Below are 27,153 nucleotides of genomic sequence, written 5' to 3' on the forward strand. Positions count from 1 at the left end.
CTGTGGGGGAGAAATGAAAGGAATGCAATGCAACCAAGTGTGATCTAATTTATTTGCTAAAATGGCATCCAGCTGGACAAACGCTACAGCTGTATTGCGTATGCACAGATGTGAGTTTATACCAGATATAAACACATTCAATATTCAGATCATATTATTTTTTTTTTTACTTTCTGAGGCAGAAAGATGTCGGTGCAACACGACTGGGAGGCTTACATAAACAGCAATTATGGCCTGTGATAATATGTATGTGACAATACACAAAATTAATTTGCAATTATCAGATAATTGCACTCTGATGACTTTCATAAACAAAAGTGACAGCAGATATTTTCTCTGCTCCAGCAAAAAGATGATGGCATCACTGTTTTGCATTACACAGGTGGAAATGTCATTTTGATGCAGCCAATCAGATCTTGCACAGAGCAGTGATGTCAGCGTTCTGGACAGGAGCCGGCTGTTATGACTCACAGACAGAACAGTAATCAACATTAACTATCCTGCTTAGGTCGCCTTCTTTTTCGAAGAGAGAGTCGCATCTTAGCTTGTTGAATGAGCCTCCAAACAATAGTCATGGGAGAACCGCAATGTATACTGATGTTAGTCTGCAGACTAGACGACTGATAAGCTGCAGCTCAATTAAAATTGACTCGAAACTCACCTGCAAATGTCACATAGATCCAGCTACATATTGATCTCGTCCTTACCACTGAAATTAGAAGCTAAATAGTTAGCTAAATACAGTTGACAGGTAGGACTGCTAACTATGACAATTGTTTAAAATTATGAGTTTAAAAAGTTGCAGATAAACCATGTAAGTAATTCAGAGTAAAACATTGTTTAGCTTAAATTACGGGTGAACAGCATCCAGCTTCTGCAAGCTAGTGATACAAATGCAAACTCTAAAGATTACTCATTCAGCTAAATAAAAAAAAAACATCCAGTGTAGACCCCTTTCACAAGAACATACTGGGAGGATGACGGGTGGTGCTGAGTTAATCTGGCTGTGGGAGTTAAGATCCACTGCTCTCGAGGACCAAACCTGACGTGTTGGCAAACAGCAACCATGAGTGATGAGAGTAAAAAGAAAAGAAAGTACTACTGATTGTTCAAAAGTGCATTTATTTATTTAATTCTTTGTTTTGGCACTTCAGTGATCATCACTGGTCACACAGTTAACATAAAACAAAAGTGAGCATCCCAGTACGACTGCATCTGAAGAGTTATGTCAAATTTACTGCCCAGCAGAAATTCAAAATGTTATCGTGATTAAAAGAGCAGTTAAGCTGTTGTGATTTTTTTTATATCAGTAAATTTCTTACAAAAACAATAAAATAAGTAATAATATGATTTTTAAATGATGAATAAATATTATCTTCACTGACGTTAGGGAAAGTTTAATTTTGGACATATTAGCCTCTGAAAGGAAACAAAGTTCAGGCAAGATCGTCAGGGACTGTTTCTATATTCAAGGAAAAGAAAATACTGTGATACTCAGAGATGCTCACAAATTGTTTCGTTAGGACAATATTACACAATTAAATGGATAAAATATTTCACATAAAGGTGACATACAGTATAAAGCAGTATAAAAAAAAACATGCAAACAGTCAGCACCAAGATGAGACTAACACAAAGCAGCTTTGGCAACAACTGAGATTTTCTTTATGGAAAGGAGGAGAAAGAGGTTTAATTCAACAGCTCAAGGCATCGTCAGTATAATGAATCATTTCAAACATGCAATCAGCTTTAAATGCTTAAAAAGGTTTTTAAAAAATTACATTATAAACTTACAGAGAAAGGTTCAAGGAGTGGACACTGAAGGACATCTTAGTTCAAGTTAATGGTAAGACTATCATTAAATCGTTCTTCCACTCTGGTGTTCTCTTTGGCTGTATCATTAAGTCCCAATATATTGCTCTTAATGCAACGTCTCTCGCAAAGTCTCATGTCGACTCATTTGACCAGATGTCTCATTTAATTTCAAAGTCACGCTTTGATCTGGCTGCTCTTTTTGGCAAAGGTACCGGGTAAGATTTTGATCCTTACTTATCGTCTTAGCGTTAGCCTTTTTTCTTTACAAAATAAATGCATCTGTTTGAGTAGTCTTTGCACGCATGTTCAGAGCTCTGCCAGCTCCACACATGAGCGCTAGTGCTTTCTCTCGAGGTAATTTGAGGGAACCCATCCCTTCCGTGGTTTGCCATTGTCCAGAATCTTGCAGTACCACCATCCATTGGGGTTTCTATCCAGGACCTCCAGAGTCGTACCCTCAGGAAATCCCATGGTCTCCTCGTCGCCGTGATAATCTGCTATGGAGACGTACACCTCTCTGAGGTTGTTGTGGATGATGTGGGGCTTGGGTTTCACTGTGGATACAGGGAGGGCATTCTTCTGAGAGCTCAGGCCAAAGGATTCAGAGCTGTCGGTACCAGATCTGAATCTGCTGGGTAGCGCTATGTTGTTTGGCGCCATGCTGCGCGGCACAGTCCCAAAGGAGGCATTGCGTCGCACAGTGGGGCTAGCACGAGGGTGGTCTGTGGAGTTGAGGGACTCATTTCTCCTGAGAGAGCCAACAGGGCTGGGACCATCCCTGATCGGGGCTGAAATGAAGACAGACTGAGGTCGCACAACCTGCTGCTGTTTGGCACTGTTCTGCTTCCGTGAACCGAACAAGCCGGTAGGTTTGGAGAGGCCACCTGGAGGCTTGGAGGGGATGGGTGGGGTGACCTTCTTCAGGTTTTGGTTGATGTTGTTCAATGCCTGCACCCTTTGCTCATTCTTCTCCAGGCTGTTTGACTTACTGAGGCTTCCAGGTTTAGTTGGGGTGCCATCAGATTCAGACCCGGCCATGTCATCTTGTTGCCTGACGGGCTCCAGGTAATAAGTTGGAGCCCAACCCTCTGTATCTCCCCAGCGAACATACCACCAACCACTCTCCTGCCTCTCCAGCACTTCCACCTCGACTCCAGCAGGGAAGCTGAGCTCAGACTCTTGGACTTTCTCATATGGATCTGTTGTACGAAACAGGTTGCAGCCCTCCACGTCAGAGTCTCCCCGACTGCCTTTAGAATAAATGGAAGAGAGATCGGATGTGCTCTGAGAGGAGAAGGAGTCCTCTGAGGAGATGACTGAAGCTGTCTCAGAGTCCTCACCTTTAGTTTTGGTGCCGTTCTTCAGCTGCCCTGTTGGCCGTAGCTGTCTTCTCAAGGTGCTGATGTCCATCTTCTCTGCACTGGAGGCCTTGGCCAGTTGTGGTTTAGGCCTCACGACTGGCTTTAGTTTAGAAGAAGATTTGGTGGAAGAAATTGCCTTGCTGTCCTCTTGGTCTTTCTTGATTCTGGACAGATCTGGGGTAGACTCAGTGGAGGCAGATTTTGGACTGGCTGCCTCCTCGGCTTTGGTTGAAAATGGAGTCCCATTCAAGTCGATCTTGAACTTGTTCCCTGCAGGTCTCCATCCACCTGATGATGGGTTTGCAGTCTTGCCAGCTTCTGACAAGACACTTGTCTTGGAAGAATTTGAGTCCCTGCTGCACTGCCTCTCTGGTGTCTCCCTGAAAGGTCGGAAGCCATCATTTTCATAGATACACTCTTCCTCTGCCTCTACCTCAACCTCTGCCTCGTGGCCATCTTCAAATGACTCACCCATCTTGAAGGAGGCACTGTGAAGTGATGAAGCCGGAGACGGCTTGGAGGACAGGTGGGATCCTCGCTCAGAGGAAGTGTCCTCATTCTTTACATACACCAAGGAAGCTTCCCCCCTCAGGAACTCAAACTCAGACTCCAGGTCCAGATCACCAATTGCAGGGACGTCATATTCTGGCTCTTCATACACGGGCCTCCCAGGAGACACAGGGGACTCTGGAGCTTCAGACCCGGGGCTGCTGGGAGGTGCAGTCTCCACTGAGTCCTGTTTTTTGACAGGTGGAGCTGGGGGTGGAACTTTTGGGCGGCACAGAGTGCTCGTTCTACGATTCAGGTTGGGTTTTTTGCGTTTGTCGATGTAGGAACAGGGAGCCCAGCCCTCCTTGTCTCCAATCTGGACATACCACCATCCACCAGAGTTCTTCTCAATGACCTAAAAAACATGTTCACAATGGATTTTAGTCTTTCTATGAAGGCATCTGATATATTTTCATTATATTTAGTATATCTATATTTGTTTTTACTGAGCAATGATGAATGTAGAGATACAGAATGGTAAGTTCTCATATTTAATTGTCTTGTAACTGAAATTTTTCTTTAAAAAAGGATTCTCACCTCCGCTTTCTGTCCTCCATTGAAAGTGATGCCATCAGATATGCAAGACTGGAAATCTGCAATGGTGTAATACTCTGCTTCAACTGTAGGGGGCTCTGGTGGGGAGGGCAACTGAAATCCCTGAGCACAAATGAAATTGGTATGGTTAGTCATAGAGTAAATGGCACAGAACAAGGGCACCTAATTTGTATTCCAGTCCATTTTTCTGACCACTGAAGTAATTGTCAGTTGACAAATTAGGATTTGACATTTCAAAAGTGCATGATCATCTCGTAAAAATACTGTATGTTGTTGGATTTAAGGCCATTTTAAGGCTAGTTTTAAACCATCTCGCCTGGTGGCCCCTTCAAACTGTTCCTCAAAATTGTTTCATACTCTACTACAAGGTAAAATGATTGTCTATTTAACACAAGCTCAAAAGGAAAAAGCCACAGATACAGAATCAATGTCCTGGCCATGACCATTCATGGCAAGATATCCAGCACACGATGATCCTTTTCATCATAGATTTGTTTGGTCTTTAAACATGACACTCAAACCATTTTGGATAGCTGAAAAGGAGTGGACATTTAATAGCCCCTATAAATGCAGCCTTTCAAGCTCCATGATCCTCAGTCAAAAAATGCTGATGAAATAATTGGATGACCAGAGGGATGGATGGATGGCCACAAATATCAAACACTCTTACCAGGGTTGCATCTCTTCGAGGAGGAGGTTTTTGCCTGAGAACTGGGGAACCTTTGAGAACAGAGGGAAAAGACATACATACAATTCAAATCTGAAAACAATTGTACTCTACCAAACCTTAGAGAAACTGAACAATGTATCAAGTGAGATAACCAACCAATTTCCACCCGATGAGGGGCGATGCGAGCTACTGCTGGTGAGGCCGGCTCTGCTTTACATTTTCCCTCCTGTGTGGCATTAACGGGGCTGGAGTCAGCAGCACAAGGAATTGGCAAGCTGATCTCCTTCCTGGCCACCTGGGGGCTCTCTGGGACACCTTCAGTCTGCACATCTTTCTCACTCAAGGCTTTCTTGTTAAGCAGGTTACTGATCTCCATGATGTTTCCAATGATCTCCACTGGGCCCGTCACAGTCTTCTTACGGGGGGAGAGGTCGTCCTTCATCTTCTTCAGGTAAGAAGCTGGAGCCCAGCCCTCTTTATCCTGGTACCTGGAAAGTAAGTCCAAAGAGAAAATGATAAGAAAACCTATTTTCATGATGAAAGAAATAACAAATGTCTGAAGCCTGTGAGCAGACGTTTACCTGATAAACCACCAGCCCTCCAGGTTTTTCTGAATGACCTCCACAATGACTCCTTTCTCAAAAGCAATTTCATCTTTGCCCTCACTGGTGTAGGCCTGCACTGTCACGTACTTCTCTTCTGCCAAAGCCAGAGCAGAGAATGACAACAAGATTATGAGGGCTGTGAGATCTCTGACAACAACAACAACATATAATCATTGGAAAAAGAAAAGAAATAGAGAAAGAATACTAGGGGTACTTAATATAATCACACTGAAGTAATAAGAGATGAGGATAAAAAGATAATTAGCCTTCTATTATGGAGCAATTTTAAATGATAGATGCACTTGTGATACAGTAACTGGAACTATTTCGCTTTCTGAGCTGCTAGATGTGAGTGTGTTAAAATGGTCTTTGGCACATTAGATTTGTCTATAATTTTATTATTTATGAAGCTGAAAGAACTTAATAATCCAGGGAATGAATGACTGCCAGCCATAATTAATTATTGCATTTAGATTTTTTTTTGCCATTGTAGCAGTTTGCAGTTCTTCTTAAAAAAGACAGTAATAAAATTGAACTCAACAGAAATAGAAAGTCAGTGTTTTTTCTCTTTTTACAATTTGAAGTGAAAGATTCAGAATATTTCAACACAAGATAATTATTTCTGTCAGATTTTGAGCACAAAGACATTCAAATCCATGTGAGTGAGCACTTCTCCTCGACCAAGATAGTCAGTCCACCTGACAGATGTAGCATGTCATGATCTTGATTAAGCTGCATGATTAGTGCACAGGTGTGCTTTGGACTGGTCACAATAAAAGACACCTCTAAAATGTGCCGTTCAATCTTGAGAAAAGACATTTATCAGGCCAAATTATGTCCCATGTGTCAGGTTAGGGGGGCTACCTGAAGTTAAAATACTTTACTTCATATTGTGAGAAACAGGAGCAAAAACCAGTGTTGCATTTTTATAGTTTTGTTGAGTGAAAAAGCAAATTGTAGTGTTATCATCATTATACTGGGAACATTACAATATTGTGAACATATTACATTTAGAGCTACAGTTTGATTCCCAAGAAAAACTAGGTGTACTGGGGTTAAAGTTTTAATAACACTCACATGTTTATTCGTCAGCAGGGACGTTTGAACCCCCAAAATCTTATTTCATTCAAAGTGCCACTGCATCAGCCTTAAGTAAGATTAAGATGCAGGATCTTAGTTCAAACCAACTATTTAATGAGTATTTTGATGCACATCGTTTATGTTCAAAGCAAAAAATAAAATATGGAAGCTTTACAGTATAGCTGTTTGGTCGCATGCTGCTGTGTTGTGATTGATAGGACTATTTATCTTTTAAATGTGATTATAGTCACTTTGTCACTTTGGATAAAAGCGTCAGCTAAATGAATGGAATGTAAAACGTTTAAGACTGTAAGACGACAGTAATATTGGCAGTAAAGTGTGTGAGAAATGGTACATTAATGCTGTTCAGATGTGTGTGTGGGCGCACACTTATTTCAAGCCACCAGTGTTGAAGTCAGCGCAGCACATGAACCACATCAGTCAAAAAGAGTCTGAACACGCCCCTAACGGTCTACACCGGCCTCTAAGTGATCCCATCTTACAGCTTTGAATCGATATTTGAAGAAAAGGTTTCAGCAGTCTGAGTGAGAGAAATCAACTGTGTATCCTCAAACATTACAGTATTTATGACACATATCTCCCTCTTTCTGTTACAGTCCCTCCACCACGGCTCAGCAAGGTAACTGTGTGGAAACACAACAAGGAAGTTTGGCACAAAAAAGACCCACTCGATTTTACTGCCCCAGACTGCTTTCACCTCAATGCATTTTGCATGAAACAACAACACTTACTGTGAAAACACTTCAGGAAGGGATGTCTTTACTGCCAGAGCAGATAGAAAGAAAAATAGAGAGGGAGGCTGCTTTCCAACAGACGGGACAAAATGTTTTCCTTCAAACCCTGACACAAACCTTAAAACTAGCGGAAATACTGGACAGAGCACGCTCGAGACTGTTCCCACCAACTTAAACAGTTTTTTGGGTTTTTTTTTGGAAGGAGAATAAACCTGACAACTGAGCAAATACACTGGACAGCACACTGAACGACTGGTCAGTAACCACTAGAGTTCAGGCGCTAAATGACCCTACAAATCAAGTGAGAACGCCAATTTTTGTGTTTTCTTGTCCTAAAACAAACATGTCCTGCAACGAGCAGCTAGCACTGTTTATATGCAGCGACACTCACACTGAAAAGGCCAAAAAAGGAAGGAAAGAGAGAATTGTTTGGATGAGATGAGATCCTGGATGCATCCACTGGAGGTGAGTCAGCCAATGAAGCTCACTTCACTTTATTTATCGATACATCTCCCTCGGGCAACATACAAGTGACCCCATCGGTTGCGTTTTAAGAAAAATTACTGTCACAGCATCTTGCAGCGTCAATAAACTGTACATATCACACAGTTTTTGACCTCATCTATCAATAAACTCAAACTGGAACAGACTAACTTGGTCGTCACACCCCAAATCACAGTCATAATCAGCTCAACAGTAATCTGTGTCCCTGCCTTTAGGCACTGATCAGGATCTGCAACATCCCATCGAGTCGTTTCCTTTCTGTCTCTCCCCTCATTTTCTGTCATCTCACTATTATCTGCATTTCAGGAAAGTCCTTAGAAACGTAGTTCTTTGTATTAACAACTACTTTATGGACTGAATTCACTGGTATCGACCAGGGGGAGGCTGGTGTCCTAACAGTGTCCTTAGCCTTGTGACAGCAGCATCTCCTAACTCAGCAGATAATAGAGAGCAGAGGCTCCATGCTGATTTATGCTTTCCCATGAGGCCGAGGGCAAAGCTAAGACATCATTTCCTGTCATTACAGTGATTCCTGTCTGGAAGCAGCCAGCACAGGGAGGAGAAGTGTGCTCAGAAAGGAGAAGAGCCCATAAAAAGGCTGCTGTCCTCCCAGTTGGTACACAGGAATCAACACTGTGGTGACACATTTTTCCAGTTTCCTTTTTCTCCACCCGTTTCCAACGTTGTGTAGGAGCTCGAGCGGGTGTGGGATTGTAATTCCCTTTACTTGCAGAAACTCCAGCAAAGGTATTTCTGTACACTTTATTTTCCTTTTGCCTGGTGTTTCCGGCCTCTTTGTGTCGAGGCTGGTAAACCGTTCTCCTCTCACCAGCCTCCTCTTTCAAACAATATCCAGCGGTGCCACAGAGGGAAACTCTGAATCAGATGTTATGTTAACCACAACATGCATCGCCTGCATCGGTGTTATAAATTATTCTTGTGGAGTCAGCAAATATCAGGCGTTTCTTTCTTTTTTTTTACAAACACAAAGCAGGATTTAAGTCCTAGGGTGGAAACAACCCTCGACTCCAGAGAACAGCGTCCACTGCCAAAGTTTGAGCTGAACTCAATAGCCTATCCTCACTCCTGTCAGCAATCCAAACGCATCCCCTGTGAAAAAAAAAAAAACCCCTTGGCCATTGTTGCATGTGCAAGTCTGTGATTGAAGATTTCTCGTGTTCTAAAACGCACTTTGTTTATCTGTCAATACTGGTTGCTATCTGCACCACAGCAGGATAAACGTCTGTTTCTACCACACTCATTAGAAAACTACATGCACGCTTCATTTGCTCATAAAAAAGCAAAATATGGCACTAAAATGCAGCATGAGGCATTCCGAAGTCTATTACGCAACTGCTTTCAGATGTCGCCCTTTTTTTTTTCTCCCAATCTTCTCCTCTGAAGACTGGTTTTTGGCACTTGGTGTTTAATTATAACGAAAAATGCTTACATGGGGCAATTTTGTAACATAATTTGAGCTTAGCGTCGATAATTGGGCGCATATAAAAGTTGCTGATTTCACCTTTGCTTTCCAGGCCCGTTTTATATTAACGTCAATTAGTGGTTAGTCGTGGTGGATTGTGTGGCTCATGATAAATGCATTTGCTGGAAGATGACACTGGATGAAAGACCAAGCAAGTATGTGCAAGTGGGGAGGGACGAGTTGAGCCATGTGATAAGAGACAACAAGTGAGGTGGGGGTGAGGAGAACAATAACAAAGGGAGGAGGGGGAGGAGGGGGAGGAGGGGGAGGCGATGCAGCGTCTGTCTCAGTTCACCTCGGCTCTGCTGCCTGCTGATGACACCCCCCAACGTCCATCTCCGGTCCAGCCTCTTCAGATGAGCCTTATGTCGCTTAGTAACTGACAAGACACACGTGGTGACCAGGTGACGACACACAGACAAACAAACAAACATGGGAGACGTGAAGAGCGAGCACAAATGTTGCACAAACACACAGCACACAAAATGACATGGATCCAGCCCAGAGAGCCTCGTTATTAGCCACAACATGGAGGACATAAAAAAACACGACCACAAAGTACAAACATGGTGGACAGTTAGAGTGGATGGATGGATGGATGAATGGATGGATGGAGGTTACAGAGGAAGTGTTAAACCAGGACATTTTCTCCGTGGCCTGTAATTAGGATGTTGTTAGCATGGTTTTCCCATCCTGTTGCGTTAGAGCATCTGGGACACACATTGGTGCTGCAGGAATGCCAATTAACAGAGCAGCTGACAGTGCCGCTGCTTGGAGTTGTCAGAAAGTCTTTATTTCCCTCTGACTTTTGTTGGTAAAACAGCAGAGATGGAAAGGATTTCTGACAACTGGGGCTACAATTAATGACTATTTTCACCGTAGGTTGGTCTGTCGATTCTTCTCTCCCATGACCAATTAGTTGTTGGTTTATAAAATATCAGAAAATGGCTGATGCATGTTTCTCAAAGTCCAAAATGAGATCCTTAAATGTTTTGTTTTCTCCAAAACCCGGAACATTCATCTTGACTTTTTTTCAAATTAAGAATATAATCAAACTGATTCATCTTTTATTAAAAAAGTTGGAGATTAAAGGATAAGTTCCCCTCAAAATGAAAAAGTCAATCATGATTTTTTTACTCCTTTGTCATTGGAAAGTCGGGTGAAGTTTCAACTCTCGAATCAGTTTGGGATCTCGGGGCTTCCAGAGACCTGAATTACTCCCAACAAGCTGCTTTAAGTTGTTGTTTTATGTTTTATAACAGGTCTCCAGCTACTTCAGTTTTTTTAAGAGAATGCTGCAACTCAGAAATGATTTGTGGACACCAAGTGCACCTGACTTTCCGTCCATGTGGAGGGTGAACTTATCCTTTAATCAGTTAATCTATCAATCCATTAACTGCTGCAGCTCTACTGCAAACTGCAAAGACTGCAAGCGGGGGGAAACTGCTAGCCTAGCTTGATTAAAAGGCCACTAAAGATTGAGATGGTAGAGAGTTTGCAAAATCACTGATTCATCATCTTATGCGTGTCTTAAGCACTTTACTAAGTCCCAGCCAAACAATTTAGACATAATGTTTTAATGTGTGAGCTTTAGAGGTGCTGGTATGCAGATTTTGTAACCATCGGCAGAGCCAGGCTGGTTGGTTCCTCCCTCTTCCCAGCCTTTATGCTTGCATCGCTTCATATTTACCATAGAGACAATAGAGTGGTGATAGCCTCCTCATCTGACTCTCTGCCAGCAAGATAGCATTTCCCATATCCTTTAAGCAATATGTTTATTTTTTGTATAGAATGTGACCAAAACAAGAAACATCAACATGAGTTTTCTCTTTGATCAAGTCTCATCTGAAGCTGTCTGAGCTTTCAGCGTGTCTTATTTTGGCTTTTTAAAAAAGAACCAACATGAATTCAAAATCCAGTTTTCCCAAAAAAAAAAAAAAAGTGTTTTTTTTCTCTGTGACCATGTGGTGGCACAGACTGCTGAAGACCCCAGCACTGACAAAGAGATTCTTTATGAGTTTCATGCCTTTTCCATGACTGACGAGACACATAAACACTAATTACACTGACAGACTGTGCTTCGCGAAACCCCCTGGCAGCAAACTGCAGCTATCTGTGACAGAGCAGATACTGTAGGAGAGTTGGGTGTAGATGTTTGCATTGAGGTTAGAGTGTGTGTGTGTGTGGCATGCATACATGTTGAGCTCTTCTGTTGATTTAATGTGTGTGCTGTGAGGGCATTTTAACGTATTGTGAAACAGTAACACAGTTTATCCTGATGTACTCCCTCCCTCTCTCTCCATGCTTGAGTCATAAGATATACAACACCGAGGGGATCCGTGGTCCCATTGTTACCGAGTACAACAACTGTACAGCACAAAAGATGTTTTGGCCGCAGCGCTGGAAAATCTGGATGTTTGTTTGGGAGTGTAACATGCAACTTAATTATTTCCGTGCCTTGAGTTTGTTGGGTTTTCTTTAACACAATACTGCATAAATCTTAACAAACAGGCTGCAGTTGTTGCAGTATGTGTCAAAACTGATGAAGTCTGGGTATAGGACAGTAAATGAGCCCTGTTATATTTAAAACGCTCAGACAACATGAGCTGCTCTCATATAGCTTGATAACTAAATCCGACAGGGCTTGAGATGACTGCATGACTGGACGCCGTCTTCGGCTTCACATGTGTCTGCGTCATATTCTGGCAAACCGAACTCTACATAGGTGTGTTTCTTATCAAGGTTTTGGATCCCTCTCTCAGTAAGCCCACAAAATTTAACGACAACACTTGTCTGCTCATCATTGTAACTTATCAGGAATCCTAGATGATAAGCAGACATCGGTGAAACATAATCCATCTGAGAGCTCGTTGCAATTAACGATAACTGTGATTTAAAGAGCAGCGATCCCTGTGTTTTATTCCTCACCGCCAATGGAGACACATGCCTCTTTCATGAGCTCATATCACGTAATATTGCGCTGTACAGAACATCACTTCAGTGGCTGTGGTCTGCTCTCTCCTGGCACTCGTCCTTGCTGTTTACCCAGGCCTGAATCTACACTCTGTTCAGACGTGCTTATAATGGCAGGCAGACAGAGAGAGGTGCTCACACCAGCCCGGCGCCAGCCGTTAGCGTAGAGGCGAGTTTGCTCCGTTTTGTCGCAGATCAAAGACTGAGGATTTGGGGCATAGTCGGTAAGTGTGTGTGGGTGTATAACAGAGTGTGTGAGGTAGTCTTTGAAAGTGTGTGTGTGTGTGGGCAGAGACAGGAGAGTCTGCAGGAGGAGACTTACCTTCTCCAGCTTTAGAGGCGCCCAGCTCCAAGTCATCCCGCGTGCCGCTGTGGGAGTTGAGATAGGTAGCAGGGACCCAACCCTGCTCCTCCGCGGTGCTGACAAACCACCAACCTGTGGAAACATACAGTCGACATGTTTAATGACAGTGCATTACTTACAAGGTACATTAGGTATATTACAAACTGAACAGATCTGGAAGATTTGCTGAAGTTCTGCAGAGGAAGTTAGGCCTGAGATAAGACCCCCTCCAGAAAGGGCTGACATAATAAATCACCACAAAGACAGATAAAAAAATGAAAACAAAAACCATCAGTTTGACCTCCATCACATCTTTTATCTTTGATCAAAACATGAACATGAGGAACTTAATGTGTTGCCAACAGAGTTTATAACAAAGCGCAGGGCCAAGAACATCCGAGGGAAAATCGAGGTCTTGTTCAACTTGAATTTCAAAAGATCAGTTCTGATTTCAGTTGAGATTACATTGCTTGATTGCTGTTACAAGCCAAAATATCCATTTGTACTGTTGAAGATGATTTGATTCAGTTCCCATGACAAAAGCTTCATGACAAACACCTCAGCTCACTTTAAAAAAACCTGATCCCAATAAAGAGAGCAAATCTATTGTATTAGATAAGGTGTGCCGATGTGAAGTACGCATGTAAACTAATCAGAACATTTGAACATCAGTCCACATTTGTGAGGCCGTGTCAGCCAAGAGTGTTAAAGTTGGCACACAAAATGCTCTCTATGTGGTCCGCCACACGTACACTATTTGTTGTGGTGACGGGAATGCAATATGGCCGGCAGCTGTCTGGATGACCCATAAAGGGGCGAGGAGTGTTCCATCACACTTCCACAGCTGGTCCGAACGTCCGATGTACATTTTCCTACAGACATGGTGTGTGTTTATGGGTAGCTGTGCACAATCAGGGCTGCAACTAACCATTATTTTCATTATGGTCATCAGTTATCTTATTTTGTCCAGCCAACAGTCCAAAACCAAAATACGTTTCATTCATTATCATTAATTACATAGAAAAGCAGCAAATCCTCACATTAAAGAATGATACTGCAGCATGAATAACTGCTCAAACAATTAATCAAACAGTTTGAAACGTATTTCTTTTTGACTGACTGACTGATTAATTGAATAATCGATGCTATGGAATGTAGTTTGATGACAGGAACACATAGATCACTATTATTTTATCATATGGTTACAGGGGAAGGCAAGTGATATGTATAATATGCAAGAAAAAGTAGAATAAAATGTTTTACATTGTCTAAAGTCAGTAATATCTGACAGGTGTGTGACCTAAGCTGATACATTTTTCAGAAAAGATTGCTGTAAAACTCTGTATTAGTCATTTGGGATTTATCATCATGAAGGAAATATGTTGTAATCTGTAAGTGAAATTAATTTCCAGCTCATCCTATACGGACACTTTGGAACTGTAGGTCGGGTTGGCCGTCCATCCCAAAGTGCCAGGATTACACCAGAGACTCAGAAATCAACTTTGTCATGTTGTGAGGTCGATGTATTGATGTGCAAAAAACATGTTTGATGTATTAGAAATATGCTAACTTTGTACATTTTAACAGCATGCATGGCTGTGCATACTGTAGAGTCTGTTCTGATGCACAGGGGACAATAAAGTAATCTTAACTTTAACCTTCATTTTGCAGACTACAATTGGACAAACAGTAATCAAACGTTGCTATAGACTAGAAGAGGTTGGCGCTACTATTTAATGTAGAAAAGAAAGTCCAGGTCAGTGTTGAAGGCTTTTTTCATTCTGTGTTGGTTCTGCTTCATGCAGAGAAATTATTTTGTAAAGTCAGAGAGAATTTGAAAAATGAAACCTCAGACAATTTCACAGCTGCTGGATGATAATGGCACTTTAGCTCTCAGAGCAGAGATACAAACCTCTGCCAACATTGATTATTTCCTCAACCAGCTGCTACGTTCAAAGACATCACGGCTTTCACTACAAATTATTGATTTCTACAGGGATGCCTGCAGGTACTTTTCTAAGGCAGTTTATTACTGCAGTTAATTCTGAAGACCAACACAACTGAATTCAAAATGTTCCCTGGCTTGTAAATCTATTCGCCCACCAAATTTTACTGGAGTGCTTTTAGATATCCTGCTGACAGACAAAAGTGCATGACTTTCATAACAAAGAAAGTATTTCCAGGCCTTTTATAACTTTGGATGATTTATTTCAATCGATTGACTTGCTAAGCTACACAACAAAAACACCATCAGCTGTACAGTTTTGGAGAGTCAGGGTGGGTCCAGATAGGAGGATCCTGTTATTATTTGGCTCCGAGCAACATGCTGGCTCGGGCTCAGGTACGTAACAAGCCATGTAATGCGCTCAGTCTTTGCACCAAAGCTGTGGCTTAAACAAAACCTCCTGCCAATAAATCAGTCAGAGCAGAAAACTATTATAAAATAGTGTCTACAATATTCAGAAACAAAGGACACAAAACACGACAAAGCAGAGAAGAGTCAAGGATTGTTAAACATTTATTACACTGACATCCTAATTTTATATTAGTTCATTATACCAACATTTTTCAACACTTCATTAAGTCACTGACAGCGTTTAAATAAATCTGATGTGTCCTGTTTAATGACCAGAAAAGGGCAACGTAGACTATAATAATGATACATTATATTAAATTGACCATTATAAAGGGAGGTCAGCTCGGCAGGAAGAACAAAGACCTGCGACACCTCAAAGAGAAAATCCTTACATGTGCTGTTTCACACCAACGCGGCACCTTGAGAGAAATGTTATTTTCACTTCAGCAAACCAACACTTGAAGAAATGTAAGCAAATGTAAGAGTAAATTGTCATAATGTACCTTAATTGAGAGGTAGAAGAGAGTCTGAACATACACACAGTCACTCTAAGAGGCCTGAGTAAATATAGGCTGTTATTGATGGCCCGGGCGGCCTCGTCTGTATTTTGCAACCATCCTCCCATATGGCAGGTGCTTAGGCTAAGTTCACTGAACCTCAAAAGAAGCAATAAAAGTACTTTTAAAAACACGCATGTACATTACGCAAGTGCTGCTTTCATGGGTGTTGTGAGTTTATATCAGACAGGTTACAATATATGAAATGTAGAGGAAAAAAAGAGAATCCTGCTTCATGTCTTTCATCACAGAGTGACCGTAGTTCACTGTTACACAAAACCAGCTCCATCATCAATGTACCATACCGTTCTACATGAACAGTAAACACTGTAATATGAAGCCAAATTACTTTAATTGACGTGACAAGTGCAGCATCTCCACACTTACATCAAACAGAAGGAAGAGGGCTGACAAGAAGGAAATGAAGAGGATGAAAAAGAAGAAGAAGAAGCAGTGCACGCTGTTGTCACACTCATGATGTCTAACTGCCAAATATGTGGTTGTGGACTGTGTTGTTTTTACTGTTTTATAGAAGGACAACACAGCAGCAATTTGCAATACATTTCGCAGCCTGATTGAACACTTGCAGCCATGGTATAGCTCACCATCCCAGTGATACTTATCAGAGACCACGCTACCTGATCTATAAACCGAGTGTCAACCAAGTTAGCTGCCCAGCCCTGAGCTTTACTACAGATATCTGGACTTCAGATGTCTGCCCAGTGTCGCTGATGAGCCTCAGAGTGCACTAAGCTGACTCAGATACACAAGGCCTCTGTAGTGCGGTGAAAAAGTGCAGGGGTGCAAGCTACAGTGGCAACCACCACTACAGAGATGTAAAATCACTGGGAGATCCCTCCGGAAAAAGTGCATGTCATTCTACGGGACAATGCAAACAATAAGACAGCTGTGATGGAATAAATCAACAATAATAATAACAATATCAAAACAAACAGAGCTCTGGTATTGGAATAGTATCAGTATCAGCAGATATCCAAATTCAGGTATTAGGATCGGATCGGAAGTGAAAAAATGTGGATCGTGCATCGATAGATTCAATCATCCATCTTTGCTCACTACATCTTTGCATTTCTTGCACCCAGGTGTGCATAAACTTTAAAATACTGCTGTGACACCTAAATGTTCCCTCTGGGGGATCGAAATCATCTCATATTAAATTTAAACACAACTTTGAGAAAACATGAGGTGGACATTTACTGTTAGTTGTTGTTCAGTCAAAAGGTTGTTTAAGCCTTCAGATTCAAAATGAACTGATCCTACCATTGTCACATATGGTGTCTTTAGTTGTGATAATTTTTCGTGAGTGTTTCCCCACAAGGGCTGGGAGGGGAAATGTGATTCCTTCGTTCTTGAGCGGCTTATCATTTGTACATTCTTCACGATGAACCTTTACAAATGAGGTCATTATAAAAGAAACAGCTGTTTTGTTGGTCTCCCGCTGCCACGACAGCAATTTCGCTGAATGTGAAAAAGATGGAGGTACTGTAAAGCTGAGAGAACAGTGTTGTGAGAGAAGAGTGAATGAAGCCTTGGATTTGTCTGCTGAAAAGCAAAATGGCAGATAATTGAAATAAGATACGGAGATGATCCGTACAGATGTGGGTACAAAGGTGAAGCAAGTGTACCTTATGTCTGGAAATATGTGCCGGGGGTGTGTGTTTCTACGAGTGCACATGTATCTGTGTGTTTGTCTGGTTTCAGATCTATCAACTGTCTTGGGGTTGATCAGTCTGCTTTTCTCCATGTCTCTCTGCCTTCCACGTAAGGAAAAGTGAAAAATCTTGGAAAGCTGCTGCCGAGTTTCAACCACAACGGGGAAAAAAATAACACAGCCAAATGCTGACTGGCAATACACTTTGCAAAACATTATTCAGTGTTACGATTATAGCCACTCAGACAACATCCCAAGCAAATCAAGAGGCTTTTAAAACGTTTGAGCAGAATTTAGTCTTGTAATCTTAAACGTTTGAGGGTCAGTGGTTACATAAGACAATAGCTCAACCCACAGCGCTCTGGTGGAGATCTCATATAACATCATCACACCAGAGGATCATGACCACAGACACCGACCTCAAATGTCACAGCCTCAGAAAGCAAGAAACCAAACAGTTTGTCTTGACAACACGGTTGTATTGCTCTACAAGGACATCATGAAATATTGGATGTTTTAAGTGGAGCTGAGGGCAAGTTGTAAGTTTATACTTACTTATTTATTCCTGCTGTGAGGTGCAAAAAACTCAAAACGGCATAATTACAATATTGATTGTAATAAAAATAAACATCATGATTTCAGCCTAATTCAATTGACATGAAGCACACAGAGGACAGTTAGATGAAAAGTCAGAATAATTCAGTCCATCTGACATTTTTGGAAATACAGTTATTTGCTTTCTAGCAGAAAGCTGAGAGGGTCGATACCACGCTCATGTCTGTCCATTCAATATGAAGCTACAGACAGCAACCAGTTAGCAGCATCATTAATAAAACTGACAAACATGAGAATGATATTAACCTCCTCATCTAACTAGAGACAGTCGGCATATTTTCCAAAATGTAAACCAACTCATTTCACTATATCAGCAACTCATCTAATTCTACTGAGAGACATTTCCTCAAAGAGAAAGACAGACATGTAAACACAAACTGTCTCTCTCTCTGTGTCAGACTCCTATAGAGCCGTCCTCATAGTCTCATCTAACCTGTGCTCTCCCCCTGTGAGCGCAGATGATACAGACATGATGAGACGGAGCAGGATTTTCTGAGCCCTGCCTGTCTCTGTCTCTGCCATCTGGAAACTCTATCAGTTTTAAGACATCGGCTACATTTTTTACTGTAATCAACAACAGATTCTGCGCTGCAACAAGAAACTAGATTTATGCAATTTGGGGTTTTTACCTAAGGTGACTGAGTGACCCATAAAACTGCAATCTAGGTATACGATCGATCAAGTCTGATACCTGAGCAATGGCTTACATAACACAGCGTGACTTAGCCATGCTCCCTAATACCCTCCTCATCCCTATAAAATCTATCATTAGGACACCTAAAACTGTATGCAAATTTGAAATCAACAGTGTTTTGTGCTTTCTACGCACAAATATGAGAACCACAGATCCAGCAGCACAAGGGAGTCTTTTTTTTTTTCACGACCTGAGATGATGAGGAATGCAGTGGCTCAGCAGTCCTGCAGATATCTGACACCACTGTTGAGTGGAGCAGGAGAAAAACCCCATTCATTTCCAGCTTCTGTATTCATTAACAGTGGATCCAGTATCAAAGCACAAGGGGGAAGGTATCCAGTCCAATACACACACTTCGGGTTTTCAGAAAACACTGGGTTTCGATTACTTGGGTGGCTCTGGTACGAGAGGGGGTGGGCGAGAACGGCACAACACAGCTTTCAAGACTCGATGTTGACCTAAGGAATAACCTTCTCTCCCTCCCAGCCTCTGAATGGATCCCCTCATGGTCTGAACGGAGCTATAGCCCACAGCCTGAGTGCTCTCTGCTGATTTGGAGACACAGCGGTCCTTGAGTGTCTGAAAGCCCACCTTTAGTTTGAGTCAATGGTCAATTCTTCTGCGAGACAGAGAGGCACCTTTTTGGCTCCACTATTACTACTATTAAATACTGTTATTGCTCCTGCTGCAGCCTGTATCGCTCTGTAACTAGATGCATGAAAACACAGCAGTGGCAGACTCTTCTGAAATACATTTACAAACCTCCCGTCTGAGTTTCCATATCAAGAAATACAGGATAAGGTTAATTTCTTGTCATTAGTACTTCCTTTGGTGAGCTGAAAGAATGTGGAGGACGAGGATTACTATGAGTAGATAATGTGTCTTCCATCTGCTGCTGCAGCTTCAGCTCAAGAAAAGACATTTAACACTTGGCAAGTTTTTTGCATCATGTCTTTGGTGGTTCTTTGACAAGAATTATAGGGTTTTTCCTCTTTTATACAAGGAAACATGTTCTTGCTGAAGCTGCACATACCAAATTGGGAAACTGGAGGTTTGAGCACAAACAGCACTGGAAGCTTAACCCTGACCTTGTCTTTAATCCTGCTGCATATCAGAGACTGAAAATTTGGTACGGCCAGTTTTCATGGTGCTGTCACACTGAAGCTAAAATATGAAAATGGATTGTAGTTCTCTCATTAAAATGGAAACAGAGAGCTTGTCACAAAAAACTAAAGACAGCCTGTGCACAGCAGTGCTTCTCTCCTGGGTGAGGCTGGTACAGGGCACACCACAGTGGACCAAAAGAAATCAGTTTTCCAATATTAACAATTACATTAAAACCAACATTGATCTATGGGGCTGCCATCAGATGTTTATTCAAATAATATAGACAGAAAACTTTCCCCCCTCATGTTTCCAAGTGGTGTTCTTGCTGGCTCTTCTGTCGTAAAGACAACCTCCTCACGTTCTGTTTTCCTCAAGGTCCCAACTACCAACAATACTAGAAAAAATGTCAGTCTATAATGGAAGCCTAATTGGATCGCCAGTCTGCCTTCATTTTCTCTGGCGATTTCGTTACCAGTGGAGGAAAAAAAAATCATAATGAGAGTGAGATTCAAAGGGAACAAATCTAAACGCAGATGGTTTCATTATTGTATAGCTGATACATTGTGTTATCATTGTGAGTCAACTGTCTTTCCAATCACCTGTTGGTAGTTCAGGATGATTATCAGGACGTGGGGAGGTGCAACAACAAATATTGCAGTCTTAAGACTTCAAGTAGACACACTAGTTTAATACCTTTACCAAGGTTGGGTCAGAGTCACAGAGACTTCTGTGAATCTGTACTTAGACACAGCAGTGCTTTTAATAAAATGCTAACGTTGGAATGCTAATACAGTCACCATGACAACACTAGCATGCTAATGTTGAACAGGTTTACTGTTCCCCATCTTAGCTGTTGACATGCCAATTTAGCTAATCAGCCATAAGTGTGGCATTTCTACTGTACTTATTTCATGTTCTGAGTTGCTTTGCTTGTGTTCTTGATATTTACGCAACAGCAACTTCTCAGACTAACCGATAGTTTTGGTGAAACTCAAGCTGTCATTTTATTTAGTCTGGGGCCCAAAAGGTAAATTAGGTCTCCATCTAATGTCGGCGAAAGTGTTGTTATTATATTAGATATAACAGTATCAAGCATGCATTTTAGATTCATAAGACTGATACACTTTGGAATAAAATCATGACAAAAGGCAGCTGTAAAAGGCGATTGAACGTATGTCTGGATCTGGACATTTTTTGCCATTATACAAATACTGCCTTGTAAAATGTTATAGCTAACATTAAAATCTCCAGTACCAGCAATTCTGCTCTCTTGGAGTGAAAAACCAGCCTCTCTGAACACAGAGCTCCTGCTGTGCTGAGATAATCTTGCTTCCAGCCTCAAGACATTGTTGTATTGGTACATTTTTTCCACATGAAACTTAGGAAGACATCCTGCACTTCCACCGTGCCATGCTGAGGGGCCAGAACAGCTTAACCTGCCAGGATTTGAACATCACCTGCAGGATACCTCTGCAACCTCCCAGCTTCTCTGAGGCCAAGATTTGTCGAACTTAAAACGCATACGTGAGGACGAAAAGGGCAAATTTAAACAGTTCAGATTACTGTCTCAGTGAGTGACCCACAAGGCTCTTCCTGAAATTTCACTTACTCCACCCTGCATAAGTAATCTGGGTGGATACTGTACAAGGGCGGTGCCAGGGGGTCTTGGGGAAGCCGGAGGGACTTGATGGATGAGAGCCGGCCTCTCTGAGACAGACAGACAGGCATTCCTGGAGTTCATTTTGGCAAACTGTAAATCACAGAGGCTGATCTGGACTTGGATAGGAGACAAGTTAAACCCTGACTGGTCCACAGAGAGAGATTTTCTACTCAGGACTGGGCACAACACGCCTAACGCTGCCCTTGAGGTGTAGGCGAAGCATCTGCAATAAGTACAATATTTCCAGAAGTGGCTGCAAATTATTTTTTCCCTTCCGACATACTACCCCATTAAAGGGCAGAGTTTAAACCACTGAGTACAGAGCATTTGAACTGACCAACACGGCTGCTAGCTTAGCTTCAGTTAACATCCCTCCAGTAGAGTGTAAACTGAGGAGGCATCCTGGAGGATCCATTAAGCCATTATAATGAACCAACCTCTCTGAACCACTAACTTTGGCAGGAAATGTCTTTTTCCATTTTCTCCCTGAGTTTCTGCCTGCACTACTCTCTCCTCCTGAGCCAGCATCTCCCCCTGGCAAACTCTCATAAAACAGACAAATAAAATAGCTGCAGAGGGAGCGAGGACAGAATTAATAATTAGGAAACTAATTTTAATTACTGACAAAAGTTTATGCCTTTTTTGAATGCATATTTTCATACTGCTGCTTCAGATTAAGCCTTGCATTTAATTTCATGGGTGTTAGCAAACAGTAACTCCTGGGTTTTAAGTTTTATTCTGGAAAAACAAGCAGCCTTGGTTGATTTACCACCTACTCTACTTATCTATATCCCAACAAACTAGAAATCAATATAAACTGTTGTACTAGCTGAAACAAAGGCCACGACACAAACTGTATCGTCGAGCCACTGCGATGGAAAATACTGCCTTGGCTCAGGGCAGCCGGCTGGAAAAGTGGAGAAAGCTGAGCTCGCTTATAGGTCTGACCTAGATTTAGTAGCCGCGTCAGAGGCATATATTATCTAATCCAAGGTAAGGAAAAGTCGATAACTGCACTGGGCAGCAGTCACAGCCACAGTCTATGCTACAGTAGCTTTAACAGCAGGACTTCTGTTGGAGGACTAGAGTGAGTGGCAAAAATAACACAGAGCTACAGTTTTCCATCTCTAGATCTGTCACTGTTACACTCTCACACCTTTTGTGTGAAAAAGATCTCATATAAAACCAGTCGGACACACAATGCTGATACAAAATTAGATGGCAGAGTGACAATATACTGATATTTTCCACTGAGTGCATCCAAAGAACCAGCAGGGGAGCCCGCGTCGGTTTGAGTCGGCATGGCTTTGAAGGAAAATATGTGACTGGGAGCTCAATAAAAAACCCTTTTATCATTAGAAATGTAACAGACACCTTTTAGTGCCTCTAACTCAGCATACTCAGCTCTGTAATACCCTGATCAATCTGTCAGAGACCATTAAAGGGATTGTACTTATCCTGCGAGGGAATGGATGCTAAATCAAATGAGCTCTGAAATCTTCTTAGCACACACCTGGTCTTGTTAGTATTGGCACAGGGATGAGGAGTGATGTCAGCCAGCCAAATGGAGCAGTTTAGACGACTTCCATTGCAGGAGGTGTTGAGTTTTCGGTTAAATGCTAGCTGTGCTGCTGGAAACGGTCTCCATAGCAAGACGTAAAGGAGCGGGGAGGGTTGTGTTTACTACAGATCTCTGTGAACGTGTCCGTCAGTGTGTAATAAAACTGTCAAATAGGATGTGTTTTAAGAAGCCTGGAGTCTAATGTTTTGCTTTCTAGAAACTTGTGACAAATCCGACCAAATGAGAGATGAATGAATGAGAGTAGCAACAAAACGAAGCCTGAATAGGAGATGAAGTTGAAACAAAACAATAACATAATGGAAACTAAGCTACAACGAAAACAATGTAGCCTGGAAATCATAAATCTGCAGAGAGATGATTGAGGTGCATGAGTTTCACATTCTGCGTGAATCATCAGCACGCAGATCTTTACACGGTGGTCAGCTGAAAAACAAATAGCAAAGAAGGAGCCTCAGGACTGCCGCAGCTCAAGTTCATGGAGCAAAGCTCTCGTATAAGGCCCCCGATAAAAGGACTTCAAGGTGTTGGAATATCCGCCTCACAGCGGCTCCCCATTGAGTCAAAATCCTACTGGAGCAGGGAGTGAAAACAAATACATGAACCCAAAGGCAGGACACGTGACACTTCAAAGCGATCCCACTCTACGGACCCTCTTCCTCGAGGGCCAGTGTGGCATGGCGTTTCCACTCACACCCATCATGAAACCCAAGTCCCATTGCCTCTCTCGTAGCTGCTTCCTCCTCCGTCTCTCTCCCCCCCCCCGAACACATGAGTCCCATTACCGTTTTACTGTCTCAGCACACCATTAAAGCTGAACGTCAGACCCTGTTACTGGGCCCTATACATCTCCGGTCACTGTTGCTCTTCATATGGCGAATTCCTTTCAAAATAAATGTGACTCTTGCAGGTGATTAGACTAGTTTTAGATTAGTTTTAGTGTATTTACCCCAAAACTTGTGGTATTTAAAGTGAGTAACATGTAACTGCAGTTTGAGTAGCTTTTCTAGTGTCTTGTGTCATAAAATCTAAAAAACTATCTCACCAGTGATCATTTACTGCATCTCAAACCTGGTTATTTGTTTTTATATCTTCTTCCTCCCACAATAGATACAAATTCCTGGAAGCATTACAGCATGTTCCTTGAAGATCGTGAAGTTTTACTGACTCATTAACCATTTATGTATTATGTTGTACAACTGAATCACACACAGCCTAAAACATGCTTTTGGCCTTGTCTGCTAGCTCTTTCCAGAGGTTAAACAGCTGACTAAGGGCTCTCTGCAGCTGGCATTTGTAAAGCCGGCATGTCTTGCTGGCTTTCCATTAAAGTGAGGTGGAATAATTAATACGAGTCTGGAAGACATTCCTCTTGCTAGAGGCAACATTCTGGCCCCCAGCCTAAACCAACAGTGGGAAAAAACAGGGCTGACTGCAGGCCAAAGTGAGCCTCCAGATGGGGCTAAGTAACAGCTAGCAAGCTGTGGACAAAGGAGGAGGTGAGAGGGTTGAGTCGGGGAAAGGGCTGCATGCTTGAGGAACTATGGGCTGTATCACGAGAGAGTCTGTTTTGTGTCTGACATACACGCGACATGCATGCATTTCTTTGTTGTGCATTTACTCACCACTCTCGCTCTTTTCAATGACGTCGACCACCTCGCCCGCTTGAAGGCTGATCTCTGCAGGCTCCTGCTTCTCATAACTGGCCACCACCACATACTGTTCCAGGAGCATGGGATCCGAAGCATCCAGACCTGGGGTTGATGGGAAAAAACATGCTGTCAGCCAGCTGCCAGCCATAGGTCCACGAGAACGACTGCTGGGCACTCGTTGTGCCATAGGCCACTTTGTCTGTAGAGCTCAGCCAATCACAATATTCACAGGGCTCAGTGCATCTTCCTGAGAGTCTAGCCATAGAGCTGCATCCCCCTCCAGCCCAACAACGAGGGCAACGGAGATGCTGGAAGTTTAGGAAAAGAATCTCCTTCAAAAAAGTGAAGGATTAAGCAGTCAAATGCAGAAAATCCATCCTGTGTTACTGAAGGGACCTCATCCTGATTGTCCAACAAAGCTGGGCCTGGTTCAGCAGATGTAGACAGACACATTAACACAGTGAAAAGAGGAGCAGCAATGAGAGAGCAGAAGAAGCCGTAGAAGTGATAGAAAAGTGAGCTAAAGCCAGCTGAGGACAGGACAGTAGAGTGGGAGAAAGAAATGGTTTCCCTTGGAAAATAAACCATCTGCTAAAAAGCCTCCTTCTCCTCAGATGGGGCTGGAGCTGGAGGAAGAGTAGGGGGTTGTGTACGCCAATCATACGAGTCGGCACTAGAGGCCTTAAATAGAACCAGATGAAGGGGCTGGAGTTGTGCTCAGAGGGATGGCCCTCTGTCTCCATGAAACACTAGAGCTCTGACTACAGCGTGCAGCCCAGCCAATGGAAACCTTCCTTTCTGTACTTCACTGAGTTAACCATATAAACACCAGCAGTGACTTAGTTTGTGCCTTCTTTCATAACTTGGCCACATCCAACTTCTTGACCAGAGTTTGATTCACTTCATCTAGGAATGCCTTTTAAAGACAGAAATGTGTGATTTCATTTATAAACATATAGAAAGAGCATATATTGACATATTGATATTTTACAACCATTCGCAAGACTTCTGCCCCTCACATGAGTGAGGCTTTAGTTAAACTGAGCCCAGCTGAAACCTTAATCATGATAAATCCTTAAAGCAAGCATAGCTCAAGGAGCTAAGGCACGTCTAACAAGCGTCAGCTGGAATCCAGTCACAACCCCAGCTGACATTCAGTTCACACATTAACAGGAGCTTCTGCTGACCATTGAGTTCAAAGCCCTGAGCAGGAGGAAGCCACTGTCTGCACACTTAAGATTATATCTGTTTACCCTAATAAGACTGCTGCTTATGGTGAAAAAGATCTGCAAACACAGTCTCTACAGGAGTCTATTTATGACAACAGTGATGATTTTACTCACTGCCACCAGTCACTTTAGTTAATGAGAAGAAAAAGGGCTTTCAACTCATGTTGGTCACAGCTATTTCCAGCAGGGTTGCATGATATGGTAAAAAAATATATATATATTTTAAGAAAAATATTAAAATAATGTTGATGTGACATTTTATATACCTGAAATAATTAACAGAATGTAACGACATAGCAGTTTTAACAATACAATGTCTATAAGTTATGTTGCAGAGATATCTACTTAAATTAACATGCTAACCAGCTAGCCCCAGCCTGTCTGGATCCAAAGCTCCTGTGCTAGCAACGTCAACACCAACACTCCCCTGGTATCATAGCTCTCAGTCAGAACCCCTAGCTGCCTGGCGAACTGAGCTAACTAGCTAAAGCCAACTATAGCTAGCAGCAGGTAGCGGTTACTCTGGTGACATGTTGCCTCCTATGTGTTTTGTTGCAATCTGACAGCTGATCAATTCTTACATGTTGCACTTTAGACCTTTTTGACCTGATGCTGCACTTGGCCATATTGCAATTTCTATATCATCTTAATTAACTGTTCTGCCCCTTATTTCATGGAACATAAAGCGAAACAAGAAGAGAAAAGCATTTTCTTTTTTTTCTTTTTTATCAAAATGTGGTGAACACATTTTCTGGAAAAAGGAAGTCTGTTTTATCCTGAAAATGGAAAATAGGAACATTTCAGTCCAACTGGTAGAAGATTTGAGGCTTAGATAAGATTAAGACAACTTGGATGAAGTCACCATTTCTCAGAAAGAGCTGACCTGGCGACAATACTCCAGACTAAAGATTAACATTTCTCTATTTGGATAATATTTTGCATTCAATTCGGGAACTAAATTCAAAATGTCAAGGACCTCATAACTTATAAAGATGAAGTCAGCACCATTAGCATCCCAAATGCTAAATCTGCCAAAGAGTCTGATGCTGGATTACAGTGGTCAGGCTGTGGTTTTTGAAGCTTCACGTTATTTGTGCAAGATGTTTTGTTAAACCACAGAGTTGGGTGCAGACACGCTGGAAAGAACACATTATTTAAATTCTGGGTATTGCCCTCATGTTCGTCAAAGTAAAATATAACAGCAATTACTTTAGTAACAGCAAGGAGTGATAGTTCTTGGACACTATTCTGGAAATGTGTGGTTGAGTGGTTTGTTTTAACTCACAGATCAATTAACACTGATCCCTCAACATATGGGATCAACGAGGGCACAAGAAGA

The 27,153-nt window shown here is 42.1% G+C and overlaps 1 protein-coding gene across 7 annotated transcripts in view; it reads right to left on the reverse strand.

Moving 5' to 3' along the window:
- Positions 1-1,105: 1,105 nt before the first annotated feature.
- LOC119034099 (SH3 and PX domain-containing protein 2A-like) overlaps positions 1,106-27,153 on the reverse strand; it is a 60,609-nt gene continuing 34,561 nt past the window's right edge. For 6 of the 7 annotated variants that reach the window (XM_037124823.1, XM_037124821.1, XM_037124825.1 and 3 more), the window contains exons 9-16: positions 24,559-24,687; positions 12,673-12,786; positions 9,673-9,756; positions 5,532-5,649; positions 5,107-5,438; positions 4,951-5,000; positions 4,263-4,382; positions 1,106-4,080 (exon numbers count right to left, since the gene is read on the reverse strand). In XM_037124823.1, coding sequence (XP_036980718.1) covers positions 2,152-4,080; positions 4,263-4,382; positions 4,951-5,000; positions 5,107-5,438; positions 5,532-5,649; positions 9,673-9,756; positions 12,673-12,786; positions 24,559-24,687 — 2,876 coding nt within the window. In that variant the 3' untranslated portion in view covers positions 1,106-2,151. The remainder of the gene's footprint in view (positions 4,081-4,262; positions 4,383-4,950; positions 5,001-5,106; positions 5,439-5,531; positions 5,650-9,672; positions 9,757-12,672; positions 12,787-24,558; positions 24,688-27,153) is intronic. The other variant, XM_037124826.1, reaches the window with a different exon arrangement.

This window comes from Acanthopagrus latus, chromosome 15 (genome assembly GCF_904848185.1).
Source record: "Acanthopagrus latus isolate v.2019 chromosome 15, fAcaLat1.1, whole genome shotgun sequence".
NCBI lineage: Eukaryota > Metazoa > Chordata > Actinopteri > Spariformes > Sparidae > Acanthopagrus > Acanthopagrus latus.